The 27,702-nt window shown below is 38.3% G+C and overlaps 1 protein-coding gene across 1 annotated transcript in view; it reads left to right on the top strand.

Annotated features, from left to right (window-relative positions):
• Positions 1-26,947, top strand: part of LOC149940641 (potassium voltage-gated channel protein Shaw-like) — a 116,969-nt gene extending 90,022 nt beyond the window's left edge. Inside the window, exons 2-5 of the mRNA XM_090179342.1 lie at positions 22,583-23,122; positions 24,100-24,309; positions 26,619-26,832; positions 26,913-26,947. Of these exons, the coding sequence (XP_090035468.1) occupies positions 22,583-23,122; positions 24,100-24,309; positions 26,619-26,832; positions 26,913-26,947 (999 nt within the window). The remainder of the gene's footprint in view (positions 1-22,582; positions 23,123-24,099; positions 24,310-26,618; positions 26,833-26,912) is intronic.
• The last annotated feature ends 755 nt before the right edge of the window (positions 26,948-27,702 follow it).

Consider the following 27,702-nt stretch of genomic DNA (forward strand, 5'->3'; position numbering starts at 1 on the left):
CTACGTGCAGCGCTAAAAGAATGAAGCGGCAAAAAATTTAGAAAGGGCGGCGTGTTAAAAAACACGATAAACTACAATCTACGAATGTAACTCGGTTAAAAAGCCAAGGAGAAGGTCGTAGCAGACGACAGTTCCGACCGAAAAACGATAAAACCGGGGAAAATAATATTTTGTTCACGAGATTTCGCTGCAGGTAGGTTCAATCAAGCGGTTCTGAGATTCTCGAGTCGGAGGGGATAAAACACGAAATTTGGTCCCTAATAATAAATCAAATACTGGAAATATTAACATGAACTTTTTTGTATAACCATTTTCGGACGTCCTCTATCCATTTAAATGGTTTTTAAGTAATATTTCCGAGAGCCAGGACCTGCAAGTTACGGTTTATATAGTGTTTGTTGAAATAATGGAAACTTTTCACTTGTACCTTGGAGGAGGGAAGTACTTCTCTCATCCAAGCTTGTACGTACGGTATGCATCAAGTGTTTCCTTTTAACCACGTAGGTTTTTTTGACATATTAAGGCTTAGCAAAACACGACGTTCTTTTAACCGGTGAAAATATTCCATTATTTTAACAAGCACAATATAAACAGTAACTTGCGGGCTTTGCCTCTCGGAAATATTACTTCTTGGCGATTTCCTTGATGATGTTTTATTGAAGCGCCTATTGCAGTATACAGATATGATTGCTTTTCTCGTCCAATAATTACTATACACTCCTTGGTAATATTTTAGAGTTGTTAATTTTCGGAAAAATAAAATACGGAAAAATTTCCAGAATTTTTTCCAATTGACGGATTTTGAAATGACGTTTTAGCGCGCGACACTACTGGTACATGTCTTGGGCACACAGCCTTCTTTGCGTGCTTTTTACCTCTCCGAGGGGACAAAGTCCCCTAGGAGGGGTTATACAACGACCGTGTCTGTCTGTGGGTGGGTCTGTGGGTGGGTCTGTGTGTGGGTCTGTGGGTGTGTCTGTCTGTCAGGACTGCGAACGCGTTCGCATTTTCGGTGCAAAGTGTAATCACTGCGTACGCAGTTTCTCAAAGGGTTGGCAAAACCACCGTGTGACGGTGAGCGTTAACGGAAGCATTTGCGGTTTGGTTTGGATGGTGTTAATTCGCTCACCGTCGTGACGGTTTGGTGTTTTACGTTTTTGTAATGTTTATGCGTAGGTTGTGAGTGTTGAATTTGTTGTGTTTGTGTTCTGATGGTTGTGCATGTTGAGTCTGTTGTGTTTATATGGGCGTTTTCTCTCCAACTTCTTCTTAATGACTTTGGGACGGACCGAGTGCTGAGTGTAATGCTACCTCTCAACGTCCAATGGCAGGGTTTCCACCAGTTGTACACGGTATTCGTCTTAGTATCAATTTGCGATCGCATCGGGCGGGATTTGAACCCGAGACCTCCTGATTGACAGGCGGACGTTCTACCACAGAACCACCGACACTTGTTACGCCTTATTGAAAATTAGACCTTCAGCTTTATCGGAAGCGTATTTAATAGAGTACGAAATTTTGGTTTAATTGAAATAGAATTGAAATTGAAATTATTGCATCGAAGAAATTCTAATTTAGCGTTTCTCTATTGATTAAAAACAAATGCGCCACCCAGGTTTCGAACCCAGACCATTCGGCTTGGCAGTCGAGCGCTCTACCACAGAACCACCGATAGCTGCTTAGATTCACTGAAATTAAGACAGGCATCGTAAGCATAATAGGTAATAAAGTCTTTTTTTATTAATGAATTTAAGAAGGCCTAATCTGGTATTTTTTAAAGGTTAAATCTTGTTTTAGCGCAGTCAGCCGAGATTAGAGGGTTAAAGGGTAGACCCTGTGGGTGGTCCACTTTCTTAACGACCTATATATAGTTCTGTTAATTCAAAGGAGATAATTTAACGTTAATTGCTTTAAAAGCTGGCGGTTAGTCAAGTGGCTCTCTGTGCTTTGTTGATGGTAAGGTTTTTGCTTCTTGTAAATACATTTGGTGTGGATATTTGGATATCTACGATTTCTAACGCAGTCAATGATTTCTTGGGTGTGCGAGTCATTATATGATATTGGAAATTGGACGGCATTGGTCTTTTTCATGTGGTATGCGTCACAACGTCAACAGGAAGTGAACGAGTCGTCCACTACCAGATATCTACGGTATCTTCATCAAGGGCGAGTGTTGAAATAAAATGAGCGTTAAAGATGCGGCAAGTATTTCGTAAGCGAGTAATTCCAAAAAGCCTCTGTAGATATTTCATAAAAATTTGCTTCGTATTATATTTAACTGATAAACTTGTTCTGTAAAAGGGTTTAATTCAATTGTGCATTGTTATAGTACGTCTAACTTACTGTTGTAACTACTTAACTTATGATATTCTGAATAAATTAAAATTGGTCGTTTCGTCTCAATTATTTTAATTATAATTAAAATTTTATACCGGGCGGGATAGAAATGGGTTAATATTTTTAACAAATAACTCTAAATTGCGGAGATATATCTTTAAGGGTTATCTCGAGAAATTAATACCACTAGGGACAATTCTTCCGAGGAGAGGTATATTTTGGCTTGCCAACTTGTTGGACCATAATATGTAGAGGTATTTTCACGCGCAAAATGAATTTTAAAAGCCGTCAATTGCGGAAACGTTGTCGCAAATCGGAAAAATAAAAAATTTAAACTTTTTAAAGGTTTTTAATGTAAACTTTTAACTTTTTATCGATATAAAATGTCTAATGCCAGTAAAAATACTACAAAATATTAATAGTGTTACATTGTTAATCAGTATAAACTAGTCTAGAGGTTTAATTTTACTTTCAGATTCGAAAAAATGAGGCGAAAATTCCGTTTTATTTAAATTTTCAAACAATATTAGACCTCGGTCATTTTGCGGAAACTTTTCCGACTTACAACTCTATAATATTTAAAATCGCAGTAGCTGTGTATTATTGATAGTTCCGTTTTGTTAATCCTGAATAAAATAAAATGAATTTAAATTCCATTTAAGCAATAACCGGAGTAAGAAGCGACAGTATCGAAACCGAGAGAAACCCGAAAGTCGGCCGATGATCGAGGCGACATTAATCAAAGGACCCCAAACGTTCCGATCCCGCAGTTTCGCCGGAGACCCGAGCTTTTTTAATTAAATTTTTCTTCCAATAGATGTCAGTCCAGTCGTCCATACAGAAAAAGAAATCCTTTGATCGATGCCCGCGACCAAAAAGGGAGGGCAGAAAGAGGAGGGGGGGAGGATATTAAGGTTTGTCCCGGGCTAAAACTCTGACGTCATACTTCATATACAGAATTCGATTGTCAGCTCGCGGGAGCCATGGATACTTACTCTTCTCCGGGGAGAGTTGCTACTCTGACAAACGCGATCATACGTAACATACTCACTCGTAAGTACGACGTTAAAGTATTTACTTTATTAGGTGCTTTTTTTTCACCTGTTCTGGGTTTTTTGAGCAAGTTAAAAAGTGTAGCCATATGACGTCATTTTACTCCAATTCTGTCTTGACGAAAAATACGAGTTGGAGTAAGAAGGGAGTAGTTAAAGGTTAAAGGTTATTTATAAAAAGTTTCCCGTCATGATTTCGTGAATCGAAATTTAAGCAGACCACAAAGCTAGATTACTCTCTCTACACCTCCTTTCGAGGAGGAGTAAAAAGTGTTACCTTAGAGCTCTGGAACAAGCGAACAAAATTCGGGACAGGATAAATATTACCCCGAGAACAGGCGAATAAAACGTCTTAAGCTTGTTTTCCACTAGCGCGCGTCATAATGTTATTTTCTTTACGCGCGTAAAAACGTTTGAACGTTTCAAAGCTGAGAAACGCGTCGTTGCGCGCGCCAGTGGAAAACAAGCCTTAGGGTAAAAAGTTTGCAATTTTTGTCCCCGTGACAAGCGAAAAAAACCAACTACTGAAACTACGGTTTCTGACGTAGATTAAGTCACTCGCGACTCGTGACGAAATTCGCGTCATCAACTTTATAAATGGGAAATGGATGTAAGAAGAGTGGATTTTGAAAACGCCCAGAATTCTGAGCGCCTTTCTAGCAAGATTCGGTTTCCATGGTTACCTTTTCAATAGCGTAAGAAAAATTAGAATTTTACATTTAAGGTCCTCTCATTGTATGTTCCGTGTGAAGCAAGGTCTCATCAAAATTATTCTATAAAAATATTATCATAAGCCTATAACCTCTAAGTTTGAAACGCGCATAGCGCCCTATCGGCACCTGGTAGAGATAAATTGAAGCTTCTTCCTTCCCCCTTTCTCTCTCTACGCACCTCTCTCTTACCAAAGCAGCTGGCATCATGCACTGCGGGTCGCGTTACGTTTCTCTTTTCCGCCACCGGGTGGATTTAGCGCTGTAATTTCGCCAGTCGTTTGCTTGAACCAACACTGCCTTTCGATTCAAACTTAGGGTTGATAGGCTTGGCTTATGATATTATTTATAGGCATAAAATATTAGACATATAAGTTTAGAATATTAAAAGCGTAACGTAGGGAAGAAAATACGAATGACCGAAGCCTTCATAAAACATTATTTGCTTATCATTACCTAAAAATGTTTTGGGACTCATCGGCTCCCACCAGAAAAATATCCTGGGTGCGCTAGTGTAGGGAGCTGTTGGCTCGCGTGGCATATGTAGGGCTTGCCACCACCCTCCTAGGCATTGTAACCCGGCCACCTGTTTAAAGGCATAATAAGTCGCTAGATGACTTACGCCTAAGGTGGTGCCTTGAGTATTAGCCTAGCTGATTAAATGTATAAATATCTTATATTAGCTAGGAATTAGTACAATCTACAAGCAAAGCACTGGCGGAGTGAATATGCTGTTTAAAAGCTGATGTGAAAGTTACTACACTTTGATCTTAGACAAACGACGACGAAGTTTATTAAATCTCCAAAAGCTGTTTTCTAAAATTTCAACATTTTTGGAGAAATATAGCTGTAGCTATAACCTCGGTACAAAACCCACAAATACGCGAAAGCAAAGTTTAGAGGCCGTCGATATCCATTTGCACGAAAGAATCGGCTTACGGCTAGCGATGGACATTGCGAGAATGATTTGGCATGGAAAATTGTGGTACTCGGGAAAGTAAGGAAAATAACATAAATTATTCACAATTTTTGAACTACAGTGTCCAAATTTAAGTCTCATCATGGACAGTAAATTGAGAGGACAGGTTTTCGATACCCTTCCACAGTGCATTTTATTTTTTCCCCGAGTATCAATCAGCTCGAGATAATTTTTTTTTTTTTTTTTTAGAAGCTCGTTATGAGCGATTGTGACGGGTGGGACAATACAGTCCGCTCGTCCATTTGATTAATCAGGTGCGAGATATGTGTTACGGCCACGCCAACGGGGGGATACTTGGGGATAGGGTTGGGACACCCGTGGCGGAAGTATGACAACCACCCGTTGGGGGATTAGTGGTCGTCCTCACACGGCCTTCCACAAACTCTGCCTCCCGGACGCCTGGGATTACAGGAGTGAGCCACTACTCCCGGCAGCTCGAGAGACTCCGAGGGAGTCTTGCAAGGTCGTTTGTACCACGTGATCTTAAAATTTCAAAATGGCAATGTAATGCGGTTGATATTGTTACGTAATTTTTTGCGCTTTATATTTTATTAATTTTTAATTTTGGTTTTTTAATTCCATAAAAACTATCAACTGATATTTAGTATATATTTTATTTAATCTATAAAAACGTGAAAAAATACCCTTTGGCGTAAAAATGTACTTCGTGTTTATCTTTTTTCTTCTTTCGAACAGTATCGTCCACTCTTACGTCGTTAGTGATACTTGTTTTTTTTTTTCAAATAACCTTGGCCGACTCCCTGAGTGTGATTGGTTTACGGGGGCTAAAAACCAGGCTTTTTACCGATCCTCTAAAATCTACTATCCATGATTTTACTAAAGAAGTCAAAATGAAAACACTAACGCCATCTGGGGGATTCTTTTCAAATATGTTTTTCTTGGTGCCGTAATTCAGATATTTTGATATTTATGTTCAATTATAATTTGAATAATGAAAATGGACCCAAAAAAAAAGGTTCGAAAAGTTTTAAAATCAGAAATATCCCAAAAATGAAAAATTAATAATAATAATAATAATTTTTACTGATAGCTAGCCATTTTGTATCCACTTGCTCTAGCGTAGCCAGCCTTTAATAGAGTCTCACTAGAGGGTAATTATCTTTCTGTGATGACGTCAATCCGTGAATATCACTCAGTAAAATATTTTCTAAAGAGACTAAAAATGTTATAGACTTACGGTAATTACAAGCAAAGCTAAAGTATAAAAGCTCTTGGTAGAGAGAAAACGGTAAAAATACTCGGTTTATTGTATTACTTTACTCATGGTCAAAAAATAGCTAACAGTGTTTTGCTGTAAATGTTTTTCCTCTATTTTGTTTCTGGAAAGTGGTGCGCAACCGGAAACGGAGCGGGAAATAGAATTAGCAGGGCCATCTAACGGGAAATCCCGGAAAATCTCGGGTCTACTCTAATAAAACCCTGGCAAATCCAATTACCTTCGCCGTAAGTGGGGCTCTTAGACTTCCTTACTGGCTCAACCTGTTTCGTAAGATCTTTATGTTTAAGGAACGACACCACACTTAACAACGGAACGTGTAACGCAACTGCTCGCGTTGCAACGGCTTTGTCCAATATACAGAAATAACAAGGACGGTGCTGCCATCTATAGGCCAATATTTCAACATTACTTTTAAATAGAAAATAAACTTTAATTTCGAAAGTTCTAGGCGCTTAACTCTTTCGGTATAACGTGAATTATACGTCACTCTAAACACATATTAGTGCTATTAGCTTCGCGTTGTATTAACTTCTTAGCATGAATTAAATTCTACTAGACCAGAGTTTAAAAAGGTAAATAAGACTCTGTACGTATCTTAAACCTCAAATTTTAAATAGTTCCCATCTCCATCTTAAAGAAAGTAAATAAAAATAAAATAAAATGAATGGAACATGTTTAGAGTTTGTAAACAAAATAATTAAATAATTATTGTTAGAAAAATAAAAGATTCTGCATTTAAGCGCCCTAAAAATTAGTTACAAATGTCAGGAAACGCCATTTTCGCAATATTTCAACTCAGCCCTGAATCCGTTTTCAAATTATATTAACTAACGAGTTCTAGGTGCCGTGTACCTGCATTCTCAATTATTCTTGCGAGAAAAGGAAACGAGTAAAGTGGATATACCAGGAATGTGCACCTGGAATGTCTAAGGAAAACTATTATTCTCTCATTGAAACGAGCATGGTTTACTGCCGAGATATTCGCTAGTGCCGTGTTACGTTCAAATCTGCGTCGATTCGAATAAGAGTTCGCAATCTCTCATTTGCTCATTTCTTAACAATCTAAATTCGTCAACTTACTTGACTAGTTTCGCGAGGAACATTATGAGTTATCTAAAAGTTTCAGCGTGACAACGAATCCGGATTTCTTAAATTTATTTTCCGCTAAATCCATTTTCCCAATTAGTGACTTCCATTAGCAACGGCAGCTAACCAGTGAGTTTGAAAATACGCGCTTTATATTCGACACGTTTCTAGGAGTCTATCGCCTCCTTAGACATTCCAAGTGTATACGTATATAATTTCCCAGTTTTCACCTACGCGAAGGTTTAGTACCGCCTTTACGACAACAATTCCAATCTCTTTCGCCGCAGAAAGAAAGGGCACGTTGGAGTGGCCCATCAAGTTTCATTAAATATAATTAAAGAGCTTTAGTCGTCCAACTTTCACCTGCGCGCCACCACGCGGGAAAAAACTATCGATAGGGGTGGAGGGGACTCGCGATTGGGAAAGATTGCGGCCCCACAGTCACTCGATTCTATTGACGAAGGCGAAATGATGTAAATCTTACGTTATTCGCTCGTAAAGGGTCCTCGCTTTCGCGAGCGCTATCAGGTTAACCGCGACAACACCCTTATCACCGCCTTTGATCGAATTAAGAGTCTCCGAGGAGCATAGAACGATGAATAAAACAGCCTTTGTTTTCCACTGCGAAGGCGGACAAAGCTTCTGTCGTTTTATCTTCGATTTCTTCAATGCCACCCGACCCTCCTTTAACAGAAACTTGGGCGTAGTACCACCAAGTACGTATTAAGGTTACTGAGAACGTGCAAAATACATACATACTGCTAATAAAACTAACGTGACAAAGACATATACGCCATTAAACATGACGTATCAACCCCTTTTATCGAGTACTTTCCATTTATTCGATACTTAAAGGGCAACGCAAGTGGTCATGCAGGGGGGGACTATGTTTTCTTCAACAAGTGGTAAGTAGGTTTTCCAAGGATGATTTTATACAGCGCGAAAGCCTTATTCTCCTTGGTGTAGCCACGTGGCGCAATTTCGCTCTCATTCGCGAATTTTTCGATTTTCTTCGCTGAGTTAGCTCGCAATCAACGAACCCAGGAATTTAGGCCTAGCTTAATTTATTTATTATGGAGATAAGAACTGGGTTAGTTTCCGAGAGTTGGACTTTGATATTTTCGATTTAACAATGTTTTGGAATAAAATTATTTGTGAATTGAATATTTTTAATAATGGAAGTTGAAACATTAGGCCTTGGACGCGGTAAATCTCTGCCGCTAGCCTCACATTGGATTAAGAAAATTCAACACCACACACACTCCTATATCCCGTCTCCCTTAACAATTTCCCTATCATTATACCCCGACAGAATATTTATCTTTTTTTATTACATTTCCTTTGTAGAAGTTTAGGATCCGATTTGTCGGTAAGCACGGAGACTTCACTTTCCTCGGCCATTTTCGCGACTAAAGAATTTGTGTAAAAACCGCGAGAGGCGCATTTATACAAAATAAATTCGGCAAATATGGTTCTGCTTTTTTTACAGAGGTAAAGGCTATGGCAAATAGCGCATGCGCAGTCCTTCTTTTTATCTATAAGATAATTTACCCCCCTGCATGGTCACTTGCGTCGCCCTTTAAATGATTTAAATATTTTCTTCTTGACACAAGGTGACTTCTGAAAGCCATAAAAACTTTTATATAAAATGTAGGTAAGTTTCAGTCGATTGGACGGTTTTGATATCAGAAATTGTTTGGAAAATATACGAGTCAAATTTTGGGCAAAAATAGGAGTCATTATTTAAAAAATAAATAAAGGTAAAGCGCATACTTTTTAAAGGGGAACCAGTTAGATAACCCTATAGCCCATTAAAAACTAAAATTTATGGCGAAAACCGCATCAAAAAATATTGAGTGGTTAATTTTTAATAAAATAAAGAAATTTCGGGAAATCGAAAAGCGCGCGTCCGCCGCGACACCTGGTGAGAAGTCGGTGAGACAGAAAAACAACGTAAAAGCGCGCGCTGCTGAAGACGCAAAAAAATATGTTTTGCACGCGCGGCGCGTTCCAGTTATAAGAGACCTAAATGACACCTAAGCCTAAATTGCGCGATTTTAAAAGTTAGGATAGTCCGCAAATCGCTCATACGGGGTTAGGGGCGCTGGCGGCAGCCAATAAAATGGCGGCGAAAATTCAAACCCAAACACCTGGCGTTATTTTTCGTTTCCACTTTTTGGGCCAAGAGCTATTTTTTCAAGACAAAAAAGGTACGTGTTAGTATATTGAACGTCTTGTTAATCTTTTGATACGGAAATAAGGCCATATTTGGAAAAGCTTGGCCGTTCCCCTTTAAAGAAACTTTGGATTGAAATTGGCTGAGTGAGTTAAAATTTTTAATATTATGATAAACCGTTTAGTTTAAATCAGCGTTACTCAAAATGTTTTCCAACTTCGTAGTGCTTGTTTGCCATCTACTATCAAACTGAAAATACGAAACAATCGCGGAAAATAGTAAACTATAATAGTTTAATTATAGGTAGCTATAGGACGAACGTTTTCGTATCGACCAATACTAGAATCTGATGTGATATAGAATAGCGCAAATGTTTAAGGGAGGCGCTTGCGGCCCCGGAAGGTAGATTCAAACGTTTTCTATAACCTAAATACGTTCTTAGCGCCACCTATTAATTGGGCGTTAAAAAGAGATCCATCTTTTTCGTCGTGCAGCCCTCGAACTCGGCTGGAGAGCAATTTGTCGCGGAGGGTCGCTAGGCAACGGCGAAGGAGATAACGAACCTACGGTCCTCTTAAATTCCATCTCTTCTCAAGAAACGTGCTGAATTTTTGTCATCAAACTATACAAGACGCGTTTCTGTTTTTCGAAAAACTTTCATATTTTTTTTAATTAATTTTTAACGCCTCTCTGATGATTTAAGAAACTAAATTCAGCGGTAGATGGTGCTGTGTTAATTATCAGCATATTTACTGCCGGAATCCACGGACTAAGGTTTTAACTATTCTTAAACTTGGCTTAGAGTCAAGTCAAGAAGGCAGAACTAGGATGTTACCATTCGTCACAAGCTGTGATCGAAAATGGCTCCTCTGGCTGCGAGGCAAATTTGCTTTAGACACTCCGCCATCCGACCTAAAATAAATTAAAATTGACATTATTTATCGTGCCCGTCGTATTCCACATAATTCTCCCAGAATTAGGTTTAGAAGGGCTTGGGTTATCTTAATCGAAAGGAAATATCATGCCCGCGGTAGCCCGCTATGAATTTTGGGGATCGGGGGCCCACAAGTTGGTCATTTGACTCATTTCCCATTTTAGTGATTTTTCACCATTTTCGACTTTAAATCTACAAACTATTTTAAATTAAGACCGACTTGGATGAAATTACATTTTTAGTTAGTACTGATGTTTCTGAACTATGTTTTCGGTCGCATTAAGAATATTTAATTTTGAGTGAGATTTCTGGCCAATTCGCGGGACCCCACAACCCTCGTACGTACTATTGTGATTCGCGTTACGCTATCTTTTTCGATAAAATTCATTTAAAGGAAAAGTCCAGGTTGGGTAAAACTTGGGTCTATTTGAAAGATCATGTTTAAATATACTCGCGGAGCAAGCGCGCAAGGAACAGAGCGCTGTTATAGCGCGAACAGCGCGTGATTAAAGTCCTAAAACGTCACCGCGAAACAAAATGGCAGATCGCTTGGCGGGTAAATTTGACTCGTTTAAAAATTAATTTCTCGTCATTAAAAAAATATACAATTTTACGACTGATATTTTTGAGTTTATTTAAACATGATCTTTCAAATAAATCCAAATCTTACCCAACCTGAACTTTTCCTTTAAGTTAAGGTGTTTGCGTTTCGCTACCTTATTTCCAAAACCCGGTAACTCGAAAAATTCATTTTTCGATAAAATTCCTCTCGGGTTTTTTAAGTATCAAATTATTGAAAAATTGTCCCAATTTAAATTTAATATTTAAAATAGATTAATACATCGGGGGATTGTGTGTACTTATATGTCCGTGACATGTTGTTTTAGCTTAGATAATTGAGTCCATCCCAAAAAAAATTGTTAAGTTATATTCTCTGAAAACTAGGTCAAGATGACGCTCGTAACTCAAAGGCCGAAATAATGAAGTCACATCACGTTCACATTTTGAGATCTTGAAACGGCCGCTTTTATGTCGGTACCGAATTTCAATGGCGCCGCATCACTCGTGAAAAACCACGCCCTTCCAATTTTTGTCCTGTAATCTTTGTCCTTTCTACAATAGAAGCTTTTCTCTCGATCTAGCTGGACACACATTCTCCTTTAACCCGTATAAATTCTTGCCTATACAGGGTGTTTCAGAAGTCAGTGCAATAAATTTGAGGTGTTACAGGGGTTGAGTAAAGATGTTTGACTGTCTTTGTCGCGATCCTCCGCGACGAATAGGAAAAGCGCTAGAGAGCGTTAAAGTTTGGCCTAAAAACGCCTAAATGTAAGCTTTCAACGAACATAAGAACTCAGATAGAAAACCGGTTTTAAAGGGGTAGTAGTAAAATTTCCTACTACCCCTTTAAAACCTCAAATTTATTGCACTGACTTCTAAAACACCCTGTATAAAACGGGCGTCTTCAAAAATGGAGATGATCTAGAACGAAGGAGTGGATACTTTATAGAATAATTAGACACTTCCGGGTCTTATCCGTCTGGCCATTCTGCTTTCATAGTCAAATTAAGCCGGTTGGTTGGTGATTTAATTCCCGGGGATTCGAAGCCAATTTACCAGAGACAGAGTCAAAGATGGCACAGCCGGCCTATTCTCTTATCTGAAACGGAACGCTTTTGGGGTGGGACGAATTTTAAGCCATAATGAACTTCTTCATATTTGAAGTATATTACGTCTCTTTAGAGAAGTATCCATCACTCTATCCGTTACTTGGTCGAAACACGTGAAAAAAGTTGACGAAGAGAAACTAAAACGTGGAAAATACATCATGTGATAAATTTTCTAAACCTATTACATAATTTATAAATGAACCGTTGTATTTCCGAGATTTCACTGTAAAATCGCTGAGTGGCGCTCATTGATATCCGCGTCGATCCTGCTGTTGAAATACATCTTCCGAAAGAGATAATATTATATACTTTTGGTCAAATAAAACAGATACGAAATCTAGTATCAAAAGGGATGATAAAGTTAAATTTTAATAAAGTTTCGCCAGACTTAGAAACAACTAAATATTTATGGTGCGCGTATAAATGAATCTACAGTGTACTTTGCAAAGGCCATAATTAAAACATGTACTTATACCACGAGCATATTTAGGATACTAAGAACGTATGAGTCCCGTAACTTTAATAAAAAAAATTAAACACGTCCCCGACAGATATCTTTGAATTGAGCTTTTCAGTAAGGTCACGTTTCTATAGACGGATCGACTCGTACGTTCTCAGTAACCTAAATACGTTATTGCTTAAGCCTTCTAAGTAGATGTTTTAGTACGAGTCCCCTTAAAGGTATTAAAGACTAAAATATCCGTTACAGCGTTGTCGTCTTTGAGCGAGAGAAACTGGCTTATTACATACCGAAATGATTCGCTCTAGTTGCCAAGTTACCAAACTTGGTCATTGTTAATTCGGCGACTCTGTAGAGGACCTTGTCTCCCAATTAGTCCCCTCCAACAGTCGCGCTGTGTTTGGAATTCTAAATATTGTAGGAGTAGATGTGGCGACCAATATCAAGGAGAGGGGTGAAAGAGCCAGGAGTCTCAGTCGATTGGCAAACAGTGTTCGTGGAGATTGGTCGGGGACTTCGTATTAGACAGCTTATGCAAATCCTGGAAACTTCAAAATGCCTTAACGCCACTGACGAGTTAACTTGACGAAACGCCTGAGAAACATCGCGCGAGCCTAGGCGCTTTCTGATTCGAGCGTCGACAGTTCAATATCTCTCTCTATTGATATAGAGACTTCGCGGTTGGTTTCCAAGGATTATAATACCCAAAACTAGCCCTTGGACATGACCATTTTGAAAACCAATAACGCGTAAAATTTCTAAATATAACGCGCGTCTAATGAGACGAGGTGTTTTCAGCGGAAGGCCTTTCACGAATAGAAATCTAGATGTTGTTGACAACGTCTTTATCATTCACGAACCATTGAAAGAATAAAATTATTTATTTATATTTGGATAATTATTTTTTAAATTAAAATCTAGCATTAATGGACCTCTAAAAATACGGAAATATGTTACTTGTACATGTATATGGTAAAGTAATATCTCGTGAATATGAAATGTCGGAATGATTATTAGTGGAATCCTTAATGTTCAATAGATGTGTAAGTTAAAACGCGTAACGAAATACACTCGTCATCAACATTTTAAACGTGAAACGAAAAAGTGTCACAACATAAATTTATCGAATCGGTGGCTTTTACAAAGCAAATTTTATTTCTAAAATATTTCAAACGAGTCTGGGTGATATTTGCTAAACAAAATAAAAAAATCAAAAAATTAAAAATTAATTAAAAGAGACATGTTAGATATTGTTTAGCGATGACCGAATTCGGGCCATCTTCTTTGTTTATGCATAAATTATGTTTTTTAATTTTCTCTATCTCTATTGAACTTAATATTCGCGAATCAATAGAGATAGAGAAAATTAAAAAACATAATTTATGCATAAACAAAGAAGATGGCCCGAATTCGGTCATCGCTAAACAATATCTAACATGTCTCTTTTAATTAATTTTTAATTTTGTTAAACACGTGGTTTCATCCAACATCGACGGCGCGGCCCGACAATAAAAATCAGTTATGCACCTGACGACGACGTGAGAGCACGTCGAAACATGTAGTACTTTATTGTAATAAAGTATTTTTAATTGTGTAAAAGTCGGGTATTCTTTTAAACATTATACTCCTGATTTAATTTATTTCATCGTTAATGAATCATTACAATCATAATTTAATTTATTTAATCGTTAATTAATCATTATAATCATGATTTAATTTATTTCATAGCAAATATTGATCTAACCTTAATATATTAAAATTAATAATTTTTGTTATTTTAATAATGATCTTAATAATCATGATTAAATCATTTCTATCTAGATTTAATAGTTTTTGTCACGATTTAATAATTTTAATCATGATTTCATAATTTTAATAATGATTTCATAATTTTAATCATGATTTAATAACTTTCATCATGATTTAATAACTTTCATCATAATTTAATAACTTTCATCGTTATTTAATAATTTTAATCGTAATTTAATCATTTTAATCGTAACTTAATAATTTTAATCGTAATTTAATCATTTTAATCGTAATTTAATAATTTTAATTATGATTTTATAATTTAATCATGATTTCATCATGATTTATTCTTTTAAATCATTATACAATCCATTAAATATTTATTTAATAATTTTGATCATTATATAATCTGCTAAATCATCATTTAAATCACAATTTAATCATATTAATAATTTGATCAGTTCTAACATGATTTAATCTAGTTTTAATTTTTAAAGGTGTCCGATCAATCGTGATAGTAACCTACCTTATGGTAGCGTTGACAATTAATTAACTACTAATTAGATTACTACTACCTAGGAATAACCTTATCAACACCATCTGGCATAAGCTTCTAAAAACAGCGGATCGATAACCATAATTAGTACAGCGTCCTAAAAAATCGACCTTACACAAATAATCTAATGGATATGAATTCTGTGCAAAAAACTCCATTCTTCAAATTGCATCGCCCACCAGCGCTCCTACATAGAGAATTGTGAAAACTTTCCACTCAAATACAAAGTACGTGAATAGAAACGTAAGATGATCTTCATTACGCGTTCTGAGTTATATTTTTAAAAAGAAGGTATTACATTACCTTCAAATATTCCCAAATGCATTTGGAAAGTATATTTATTTTATTTTCAACCCTGTGGAAGATATTAACTCCGATAATGCTTAAGGGGGAAGAATACAGTAAAAGCCTCTTTTTCGTTCAAGCTGAACGTTTCTGTTTTAACAATTACATAATTGAATTATATTTTTCTTATTAGGCTGAACCTTCCTCTAGTGCTTTAAATAATTTTGATAATTCTAATATCAATAGTTAACGAGATATAAGGTCCTAACTAAAGGGTAGTTTGGGCGCTTGCTCAACTTGTTTAGCTCCGGGGGTCCGATTTAAAACGTAATAACTTAATTACTTTTAAATTTAAAATTGTCAAAATTATTTTAAGCACTAAACAATAGGCTGTTCTACACTTGAATATTAATTTTATAAGTGAAAATACAAAATTAAAAGAGTTCAGCTTGAAATAGCGCGAAAGTAGACAATGGCTACTGTAGTCTTCCGCCTTAAGATGGGGCCACACAACGCATGTTCGGTGGCATGTTTAAACGTTGTGTGGCGCCATATTTAGCATGCGTTTGTGGGGCATAGGCGTAGTAGAAATCTTCCTAATATTAGACCTAATGTCGCAGGACCAAAACAGAAAAATTTCGTTAAGGGGGCAGTAGCTTTTTGTGAGGGGGCACATTTTTTTTCGTTTACCTAATTTCTAAAATTAACATGAGTGGCGCCGTGAAATGTTTTTGGTGTTCTACATCAAATAAAACCTTGCTTTCTGAAGCAGACCATGCTACAACTTGTATTTTATTAAGAAATAGTTAGCTAAAAATAATGATCTAAACCTTAGACAAAGACAAGTGGACCAAAAGGAAAATTTCAACGAATATAAGTTTAAACAAGTTGGCAAGCTTGCCAAAATATACCTCTCCTCGGAAGAATTTGCCCTAGGGTGTATTAACTACTGAACACGGTACTCAATGATATTCCGCCATCAAAAGCGGCCCCCTAAAAGTTATCCCGGTGCTATCCCAACCAGCAGATTATTTTTAATTTTAATTATTAATATTACAAATGTTATTGTATTAAACAAATTTCCAATATCAACAGAACAAAAAACCAACTTTAGACCCAAAACGTTATTAAATTACCAAAGCAACAAAATGAGAAATAGAAAATACAAATTTAAAATTATTAGAACGCTCATGAAACGTAAAATATGCGTGCAAGAAACTATTTCACAGAGAAAAACCAACCCATGGTATAAGTTAAATCGAAAACCAAAACTATAAGTGAAAGCACTAATAAAAACTGCGTGGGCTCATGACGACAACCCAACGAAGCCGATAAAAATCAATGCAAATAAAAAATCGTAGACATGAATTATCCCCCACATTATCAACAAACAAGAAAAATAACCAATAGAATACTTAGGAATCAAGAAAAAGTCAATCTAAATACCCACAGTAATAAACATTGTATTTACAGAAATATGCAATAAAAATTTATAATAATAACCCAATCAAACAACAAGGTAATTCAAATTCTTAGAAATCCAGAAAATGTCAATCCATATACCCACGGTAATGGAGATTGTAATAGAAAAAACCAAAAACACCTTACCGTTAACAATTCCCGGCTTATAACGCACCCAAAAAAACCTTAACTGAATAGTGAAGGCTAACAACAGCTCATATCTCAAAATATTAAACCAACGTAACCACATTAATGAAAATGTATCACACATTTAACGCCGATAAGAAAACACGTAAAATAATTTAAAAAGTTACGAGTAAAGTAAGCAAAACAAAACAAGAAGCAAAAACCTTACCATTAACAAAGCACAGAAAGCCACTTGACTAAACGACAGCTCGTATATCAATAAACGTTAAACCAACGACACCACATTAATACAACTATATCTAAGTCGATAATAAAACCCGTAAATAAATTACAAAAAACTAACTAAGTGGACCACCCACGGGTTCTACCCTTTAACCATCTTATCTCTGCTGACTGCGCTAAAACAATATTTGACCTTTAAAATTTCATACGTAAAAAATGTCGACTTTAAAAAGTGTTAGTATACTCTTCCGCTAAGCTGAGTTTATAATTTTCAATGAAGCGTAACATATATCGGTGGTTCTGTGGTAGAACGTCTGCCTGTCATACAGAAGGACTCGGGTTCAATTCCCGCTCGATGCAATCGCAATTTGATACTAAGACGAATACCGTGAACAATTGGTGGAAGCCCTGCCATTTGGACATTGAGACGTTTACCGTAACCCTCAGCACTCGTTCCGTCCCAAAAGTCAATAAGAAGAAGTTGGAGAGAAAACATCCATACATACAAACCAACTCATCACCCACAACCGCCATAACACGAACTCAACATTCCCACACTACACATAAACATTACAATAATAAACTTTCCAATGAAACTGAGTTGAAACCGTCGCGACGGTGAGCGTTAACGAAAAAAAAACAACCGCACCCAACCCAAACGAAAATTCATCCGTTAACGCTCGCCGTCACACGGTGATCTTGCCACCCTTTAAACTGCAAACACGGTTTTTCGACTTTGCCCCGGTAAACCGTTTTGGACTTTGCCCCGGTAACGCGTTCGCAGCACCCAGACAGATACCCAGACAGACACGGTGATTGTATAACCCCTCCTATATAAAGATGAAGGGGCAGAGAATATTCTCAATAGTATATTGAGGGGGCAGGTGGGGGCAAATAAAAATTCCATTTGAGGGGGAAAAGTTTTTTTGCGGGGCATCGACCCCGAATGCTCCCCCCCCCCCCCCCCCCCCGTTGCTACAGGCCTGTAATGTCGTTCGCTAATATCGAGCATATGTTTCATATTTGAGTGGAAATTTTTAAGATATTGAACACCGTGGCCCAACAAGCGGCTCTGCTCTTAAAGATCTAAGCGCGCAATCTAGATATGGGTCCAATATTTTATTTGTCTAAATTATTACCTCCAACACGCGCGAGGAAAACAGTTCTATGAAAAGTTAGTGTTTTCACTCGCCTACGTATTAATAAATCTCGCATCGTGGATGGATGATTTAATACAGGCATAAAATAGACAGAATTTTTTTGTCAAACGTTTAACCCGAGGGAAAAATCCCGGAGAAAGCTTGTTACGTCGGCTCCCTTCGAGAAAGAAAAAAGAGATCCAAACTTTGGAAGAATCGAGATTTCAAAAGAGCCGGGCGAAATAAACGATAAGAAAAGACCCCGAGAGAACAGTTGGCGCTCGCCCCTGCTCAGCCCCCGAAAGTCATCAATCAAAAACACAAAACGCGCCATCTAACGGGATATTTCTACGCTTCCCCCTTTTCTTCGTACGTTTATCTATCCTAAAGATAAAGAATGGAATCGGTATAAATGAAGAAGAAAAAAAGTTTGTCTTTTTGTCCGATGCCTTCCCGCGGTTTGCTCAAGAATTCCGATAGTTCTTTCCCTCTAATCGATGTGACCCCAAAGAGATAATCCTTATACCAGGGCCCACCGCGCGCTCTATTGCCCAGTCTTCAACACACGCGGACACTCCACGAGCGTAACTTGGTGACGTATCGGACACGCCTTATTCGGGTCTTCATCGACGTACGAAAGGCGAGCGTTCCGCGATTGCCTCGGACGTCAATTTGGACCGCTAATTCCGGTTCTGGCAGAAGCGGCGTGCTTTCTAATAAAAGATGTACAAGTACACGGAACCACCAAAGCGGCGCGAGATGTTTCGGATGGAACGGAAGATTGAGATTGCTTCGGCTTGGGAAACTGTTCGCCCAATATACAATGAATCTCTATAGGTGTTATCGTAATGGGTTGGAGGAGGTGGGGTTACCAGGACCTACATTTAGACCAGAGCCAACTTAGGATTTACTAATGGAACTGCAGCAACTTTTCCCAAAACTCTTAATGCCCTTTCCTTATAGATATATAGATGGAAGAAAAACTGAGTTAAATTTCGCAATATCGCCTAAAAATATCCTTTATTTGAGGGCGAGGTAATCCTAAAGATGGGAATATTCTCGTGTTTGCGTTAAGTGTGTATTAAATCCTAAGAGCAAAACTCGAGCAAGTCGAGATACGTGACTATTGAAGGAAATTTGAAACGCGAATTTTCACTAGTTTTTACGTTAGGCTGACTAATAACTTAATTTAAATTTTATTTATTTCTTTTTTAGAATGTTTCCATTAAAGGGCCACAGAGTTTTAAGGGTGGGACTACATAACCATGTGTTTAGAATCTTTTGAGAAACAAAAACGTATTCCTGAGTCACGTATTGTAATGGGAAGAGTTACCTAAAATTCGGCCCGAATTTTTCAAACGATTCTGTGTACATTCAATAGAATATTATTGAAATTACTCTAAATTTAAAACTAGTTGTATCGACTCGCTCGACTTTTGTTCTCAAGTAACGATTTATAGGGTTCGATTAGTAAAAATGCCATCTTTCAATTAAAAGATATGATCCAACAGAATTTGCAAACGATAGTCGGTTTATTCAATCAAATTTTCAAAACCCTCATACATACTTCCTATTGACAATTATAACCGAAGAGGACAAAAAATGGTGGTTATTTCGAATTTCTTTAAAAAAATAGGTACTATTGACTTAAAGTAGGACTTGCGACTAACGAACTATAGCTGTAGAATACACCAAAGGTAATGTAGAACTCCGTACCCTAGATTCGAATTCTGAGAGCTTTCTAATTGACGATTTGGAAACAAAGCGCTTACCCACTTCCGGCACGTGACCTCCGAAAAATTGGCGTTCATCCGTCGCTGTATTCTCCTATCACGGCCAACTTTGATGAAGCGCTGTTGCGCGAACAACGCGTCATCAAAGTTGGCCGTGGTCTTATCTATAGTTGGTTGTCATGGTACCAATGGAGTTAATGTTTTCGGAGTTCCGGCAGGAAGTGGTTAAGCGCTACTGACAACGCGCGAGGCAGTGATATCGAATCTAGGTTACGATGTTTATATTATCTTTGAGTATACTAACAATGTAAGCGAATTGATTATAAAATAACTTTATATTTTTTTATACGAATTTTTCCATTTTTGCTTTAAGAAGCTTACGATCTACGATGATTTTCAGTTGTCTGAATCAGTGGCGTAGCCAGATATTCGTCAAGGGGGGGTCGAAGTACGTGAATGTTAAGAGGGGTCGAGAAGGGGGTGGAAATTTAGTACAGTCAAAGGTAGGCCCAAGGGAGGGTCTGGACCCGGAAACCCCCCCTTGTCTACGCCACTGGTCTGAACATTTTCATGTGCTCGAAAAGAAGCTTAAGTCCATTCAATAGAATTCGAATTTGCAGGAAATCAGCTTATACTGACATCGATGGCCATTTCAATTTGAATGAAAGAAGCAGTATAGCCACCGTCGCGACTTGCGTTTGCATTTGCATGAAAAATATGTAGAAGTCTATAGGGCTATCGATAATCATTTGCATTTACAATAAAGATGGTAATTTGCTCTTAGAGGCCATCATTCCGCCATTTCCAAAGATAGTAGCAGTCGGCTCGGGTTTAAAGTCACTGAAAATAACGCAACTCGAAATAGGTCTTAATACCAGAACCCGTCCTGATAATATACCTAAATGGACATTTTAACCATCCTTTGACAGTCGAAGTTTTTTGTTTGGACCAAAACAAAATAAAAGCGGTGATTGACTTGAATGTGACTGAGACTAATAACTAGATTTTGGTTTAGGTATAAATTCGCGAGAACGTAATGTTTTGTCGGGTGCATACGAAACGAAAAAGGCATTAGAAGAGTCGAGACAGATACAAAAAAAAACGATTATATTCCAAGACAGCGGTGTGACTTACATTACACGCAACTTAAGTCCCAGACTGATAAAAACAACAACAAACCAAACACCCTAACGGCAGATAACCCGTAAGACTGAAATAACCGGAAACGGAAACGAGCATCCCGAAAGAAAACCGGAAATAGATTGCGATTGGCCAGCAGTCCGAGCTTCGACTTATTCTAGGAAAGTAGCGCGATTACACTAATAAAAAGAATATCTGGGATGGAGGAAGAAGAAATAAGCGAGACCAAAGATGGGTTGGACAATGGCCAACTGGCAAGCGGTTCATCGCGAGTTTCCCAGAAGAACGCGCGAACTGAATGATAATCCTAGGTAGAAGGGGGCAAAAAAGATTGAGGTCTGCGGTCCTTATAAATAGCTAATCACTTTGAGGTTGATTTCCTTCTTTAAAGGTCATCAAGACTATCGTATTCGTGACAAGGGAAAGATTTTTTGACCCAGCACCCTCACACTCGGATCAGACTTTGGATTGGAAGGCAATCTCTAACGACTTTGTCGGAAGTTGCAAAGATGATATGCAACGTTATACAAAAAATTTGAAGCCACCGCTGATTACATTTTTATCTTGCGCAGAATATATAATAGAGTTAGCGCTGATACGAAATCGTTGGTGAGGGTGGGTTTTGATTAAGGATATGCCCCATTTATGGAAACTTTTAACCTCTAGTTTTATTAATGTTGGACGCCATATCGGATTTCCGAAGAATTGGGAGTATTCGGGAAAAGACTTAATTTCACGGGGTCCATCAATAAACGATTTCGTTGGACGAAAAGCCATCTGAAGCAACTTTCCGGCACTATTTTATACACTACTTATTATATATTAAGCAACGCGTACAGTAGTGACGCGAATAAAAATCTTTCTCGCCCAAAGCGGGATCACTGGACCAAATATTTCGGGTTGGTCGGTTTCCAGATTATCCTGGCTAACCAAATAAGCCAAATATAATTCAAAATTAAGTCAACTAGGTTTGACATTCACTTTATAGACGCAATTCTATCGTCAAGGCTGAGTTTCATTTTTCAAAAAAGCAAAAACGGCGAGCGTTGAAGCGAAAAATATTCGTTAGGCCTAACACTTTTTTTGCGTCTACTATCACCATCACGGCGTTTTAACCTTATAGTGAAAACAATCCATATGGCCTAACACATTTTTTGCGTCGAAGCTCACCGTCAATGCATATTTGCCCTGAAGTTTGAAAACCAGCCCTGAGTCTACTCTCTCCATCACGCCGTTTTACCCTTAGTGAAAACCTACCATAAGGCATAACACAATTTTTGCGTCGAAGCTCACCCTGAAGTTTGAAAACCAGCCCTTATTTCTGGCATCGGCTGAAGCCCAACCGTAGAAACGTAGCTTGCACGTCGTAGCGATTTGCGGAATTATTGTTATTTAAGCGCCTATTAAAACACATTATTTTACGCAATGCTTAATGATAGAAAATATTTTAAAAAACTCTTTGTCTTTTTCTCTCGTTGCTTTTGCTTTGTGGTGGCCGTCTCGCAGCTGGTGGCGGTAGTGTCCGTGTTCTTCATTTGCGTGTCCATCGTGTCTTTCTGCTTGAAGACGCACCCGAACATGCGCGTGCCGCAAATCGTGAACAAGACGATTGTCAACCCGGACAACGTGACGTTCTGGACACTGGACAAGACGAAGACGGAAGCGCACGACGCCTTCTACTACATCGAGAGCGTCTGCAACGCGTGGTTCTCCTTCGAGATCACGATTCGGTTCATCGCCGCGCCTTCCAAGTTGGACTTTGTCCGGGACCCCATCAACGTCATCGACTTCATCGCAACCATGTCCTTCTACTCGGACATGCTGCTCCAAAGGCTGGCTTCCGACCTGGAGAACGCCGACATACTCGACTTCTTCAGCATCATTCGAATTCTTCGACTCTTCAAGCTCACCAGGCACTCCAGGGGTCTCAAAATTTTAGTTTACACCTTCAAGGCCAGCGCCAAAGAACTTTTCTTGCTAGTTTTCTTCCTCGTCCTCGGTATCGTTATTTTCGCTAGCCTCGTCTACTACGCTGAGAGGTTACAGGTAACCATCACCGCAACTATATACGCTATATCTCTTACAGAGAAGAATCGATCTCGCTTTACCGCTAAAGTTATTAGCTTGAAACGTATACCATAGCAGGTTGCCACTGATTTCTCGAAAGAGGAATCTGAAGAAAAATTAGTGCGAGAGAAAATCGTTGTTTTAATGATTTCCTAAGGTATATAAATAAATAAATATCTCTACGCAGTTTAATTTCACCATTTTACATTGTTAGTCGAAGTACTAGCAGTAATAAATGTTCAACCATAATGCTGGGTTGACATCCGTGGTTTAACGTTAACAAAGAGAGCCTGTGAGGGTGCATTTTACATTTTTACATCCGAGATTAATATTTCTCTCGCAAGAGGTATATTAGATACTTCTACCAATGCGACTCTTTTCGAAAATATGCGTATAAAACAATTCTTTCGCACTTGATATACAAAACTACACATTTGCAAGGACAATAATTCATTCAGATACTGCAGAAATTCTAAGACTATTCTGGCATATTTTGCGGTAAAAGTTAATCCGCTTTAAATTTACCTTTATACTCTATGTTTGAGTTTAACGATACAAAGACAGACTAAGTTTCGCTACAAATAATTATGCCAAGGTGATACCAGAGGCTAATTTTCTTATGAACCTGAATTAATTATTGGCATAGCAGTGGTGGATTACCCAAATGGTGCACTTGGTGCGCGTCTAGGTCCTCATCGTCTCGAAGGGCCTCAAAAATTAAAAGCAAGGTATTAAAAAAAATTAAAAAAAAATTATTTAAAGCGTCTTATATCAAAATTGCGCCTAGGGCTTCAAAAAAGAGTTATCCGCCACTGTGACATAGTAAAAATAAAAAGGGCAAGCACAGTGCGTGTCAACATGAGCAATTTAGAGACAGTTTTGTTCTAGTTCGTACGCCTGGTGTTGAACACGTCCGAATTGAATCGTAACATCTGTCTTCCGAATATCTTTGACAGGCCAATCCCAGGAACGACTTCACGAGCATCCCGGAGGGTCTATGGTGGGCTATCGTCACCATGACCACAGTGGGTTACGGGGACATGGTGCCTAGAACCTACGCGGGAATGTTAGTGGGTGCCTTGTGCGCTCTCGCCGGTGTCTTAACTATCGCCTTACCAGTTCCCGTCATAGTGTCCAACTTTACACTCTTCTATTCGCACACGCAGGTTCGCTCTCTACACACTCATTTTCGATCACGATTAAATACGATTGGAATTCTTCATCAAACCAAGAATGTATTTATTTATAGAGAGTCGAAGACTATTTTTAGATTAATTTTAGAATTGAATCCCAGTTCACCTCATGCTAAGTAAGCTGCTTACCCCTAAGACCAAAAACCCCAGGTCTCCTAAAACTGATGTCTTAAACCGCGACTGAAGCACACGCTGGTGATGTCAATTTTTCCTGCGCAGAGATGGGCAAAACTCTGAATGAATTTGTGTGAGTTATATTCTCTCATACTTTTCTCACTCCACACCCTAATAAAAACCTCCTATCGTAAGAGTGGGGTTTTCACTGTTTCGTCACTCGCCGAGTGAGCTCGCGTGAAAAGAGTGAAGCTCTTTAAGATGTCCGCATATTTTACTCTTATCAATTTTCAAGACTATTAAAAGAAGGCGGGAAATTTGAATTTGAATTTATTTTAATGACTTTACATAGGAATCCATACCTCTACTTGGAATGCTTATCCTGGAGTATCGCGTATGGTAAGACCACCCTGACGGCTTTGGCCCCGCCTACGAGAGAAAAAATCCCCTTTGCGCGCGCTCCCCTCTCACGTTGTTGTTTGTTAAGTTAACATAGTCACGTCAAAAAAACCGTCAGTCACATCGAGACGAAAATCTGCCGCGATAAGCATTCCGAGTAGAGGTATGGATTCCTGCTTTATTGGAGTGCGTGGTGTCCTCTATTAACGGCAAAGGAGGCTAAAATACACTTTTTGGAACGGATTCAAATTCCCCGACTTAAATATCAAGTTTCCCGCCAAGAATGAGAGCGAAATTAGTGAAATTGACTAATATCACTCTTTGGGGAAGAGTGTACTCGGTGAGTGACGAAAAGTGACAGTGGCAAAGAGTGAAGATATTTATTTAGTTCCATTCTCACTCTTGAGTGAGAGTGAATCTCTAAAAATCACTAGTGATTTTGCCCATGTCTGCCCTACTGTGCCGGGGGACAATTCGACCATGATCGTCTCAACTTAGTCATGCTCCGTCAATATAAGTAAATACATTCTTGATAAAACTATTCCATTAAAAGAATCGTCCATTAATATCTGGAATCTTAATTCTGTCACGTTTTCGAACTTGACTACTTTCCCTGCAACGGGATAACCTTCGTACAGATACTACTAGACAAAGAACTAAGCAAAAATTATTATTTAAATTAACTACTTTTACGTGATATAATTGGCAAAATATATCCACTTAACGTTTTCTCACTAAGTTAAGTTAAACATAACTAAATTTGTATTTTCTTTCGAATTCGATTAACAGATTGTATGCATTTGTTCCGGGTACCATTGAAAAAGACGTATTTCTTAGGTGGGGCAATTTCATACCTTTAGAAGTGAATTCATAGCTCAAAGCCTTGTGGGCACCCATGGTTAAGCCTAGTTAGAAGAAACCACCGCCTAGACAATTTGATTATTTGATTATACCAATTTTTCTGATAATGTAATCTTAAGCGGACGACCTAAATGGTGAGATTTATCTACTTAGTTTGTACGTATAATGTTTATAAACGATCATTTTACCGTCTCAAAAAGTGTTTTACATTTTAATCTATTGACTATTAATTTATTACAATTTCAATAGCTAGTTAAGGATAACTATAATTACACTGAAATTTAGAAAAAGTACCTTTAGTGGCGTGTACTAAACCAAATAACACTTTCGGGTACACTAAATAGAATGAGGGGGGTCAAGGGATTCTACTATTGCCTTCAACCAATTCCACTTTTATTTTCTCTGAAAGCACTCAGCCGATTTTTAAGCATAAAATCTGCAGATAATCGTTCAACGTAAGCTGAATAAAAAACAAAACCGATTTTCTTCGGTTTTCATTATCATAATTATCATTATATTTTTATCCGAGGTATCAGTTCAAAAACTTTACTTCAAGATAATGTATTTTAAAAAAGGTCACTTTAGCCTAAAATAGAAAACCTCTACCTTTTTTATTACTTACTAATAATACAATCTGTAACAATTAGCTGTTTTATTATCAGATTTTTAAATTAAAAAGCTAGACAGGAAACATATTCAGATAAGACTAAAAGATTTTACGCGATCAGATACGATTAAGTGTGGTCAACGTGTTTTGTCTGCCGCGTTATCTGTAAGAGTACTAGAAGCGGATATTGGATTTTTTAATCAGTTAGAAATGGGAGTGTTTCAATCTTGATCGAAAATGGGCTTAATTTCAAAGTGACATCGATTGATCAATCACGTAATACTTTTCATTGGTTGTCCAGGCAAGGGAAAAGTTACCTAAACAACGTAGGAGGGTGATGCCAGTGGAACAACCGAGAATACGAGGAGGAGCTGGAATAGCCGGTCCAGGAGGTGTAAGCAGGTTAGGCGGACCAACAGGGGGCCCCGGAGCGGGCCCGGGAATGCAGCATCGGAGAATGAACGCCATCAAGCATCCTCCGCCAGCTGTTCTCAGAGACTACGCAGCCAAAACGGGTAAGAATGCACACGCACCTTTCTCCTCTTCAATTACTTACACGAACCATACATGATTAATAATTCATTCGGGTGAGCAGATAATATGCTGGCCATCACCATGTTCGCCCCGTGATTCCCCAAATAAAAACCGCGCCCATCTGCCTTTCCTTATGTAGTTTTCCATCCTTTCCGACTTTTAAAGGGAAATGCTCGCATAAAAACCACGCCCATCTGCCTTTCCTTGTGTAGTTTTCCATCCTTTCCGACTTTTAAAGGGAAATGCTCGCATAAAAACCACGCCCATCTGCCTTTAATTGTGTAGTTTTCCATCCTTTCCGACTTTTAAAGGGAAATGCTCGCATAAAAACCACGACCATCTGCCTTTCCTTACGTAGGTTTCCATTCTTTTCGACTTTAAAAGGGAAATGCTCGCATAAAAACCACGCCCATCTGCCTTTCCTTACGTAGTTTTCCATTCTTTTCGACTTTTAAAGGGAAATGCTCCTTGTAGGTGATCATTTCTGTTATTTAAAGCAGGATTGCTATGAGTTTCCCAGATGTTTAAAAACCCGCGGATTTATACATTCTAGGACCGGTCTAATCCGGTTTTTCCTGGTTTTTACTAACCCTGATTCAAAGAAACGAATGATGTTATAGCAGGAATCCACATCTCTACTTGGAATGCTTATCGCGGCAGATTTTGGTCTCGATGTGGCTGACGGTTTTATTGACGTCACTATGTTAACTTAACAAACAACAACGTGAGAAGGGCACGCGCAAAAGGGGATTTTTTTTATCTCGTAGGCGGGGTCAAAGCCGTCAGAGTGATCTTACCACACGCTAGAAGGCTTCCAGGAGAGTGTAATCGCTACTAATCCACGCAGGAGT

Source organism: Leiobunum rupestre, chromosome 6 (genome assembly GCF_980474605.1).
Source record: "Leiobunum rupestre chromosome 6, qqLeiRupe1.1.hap1, whole genome shotgun sequence".
Taxonomy (NCBI): Eukaryota; Metazoa; Arthropoda; class Arachnida; order Opiliones; family Sclerosomatidae; genus Leiobunum; species Leiobunum rupestre.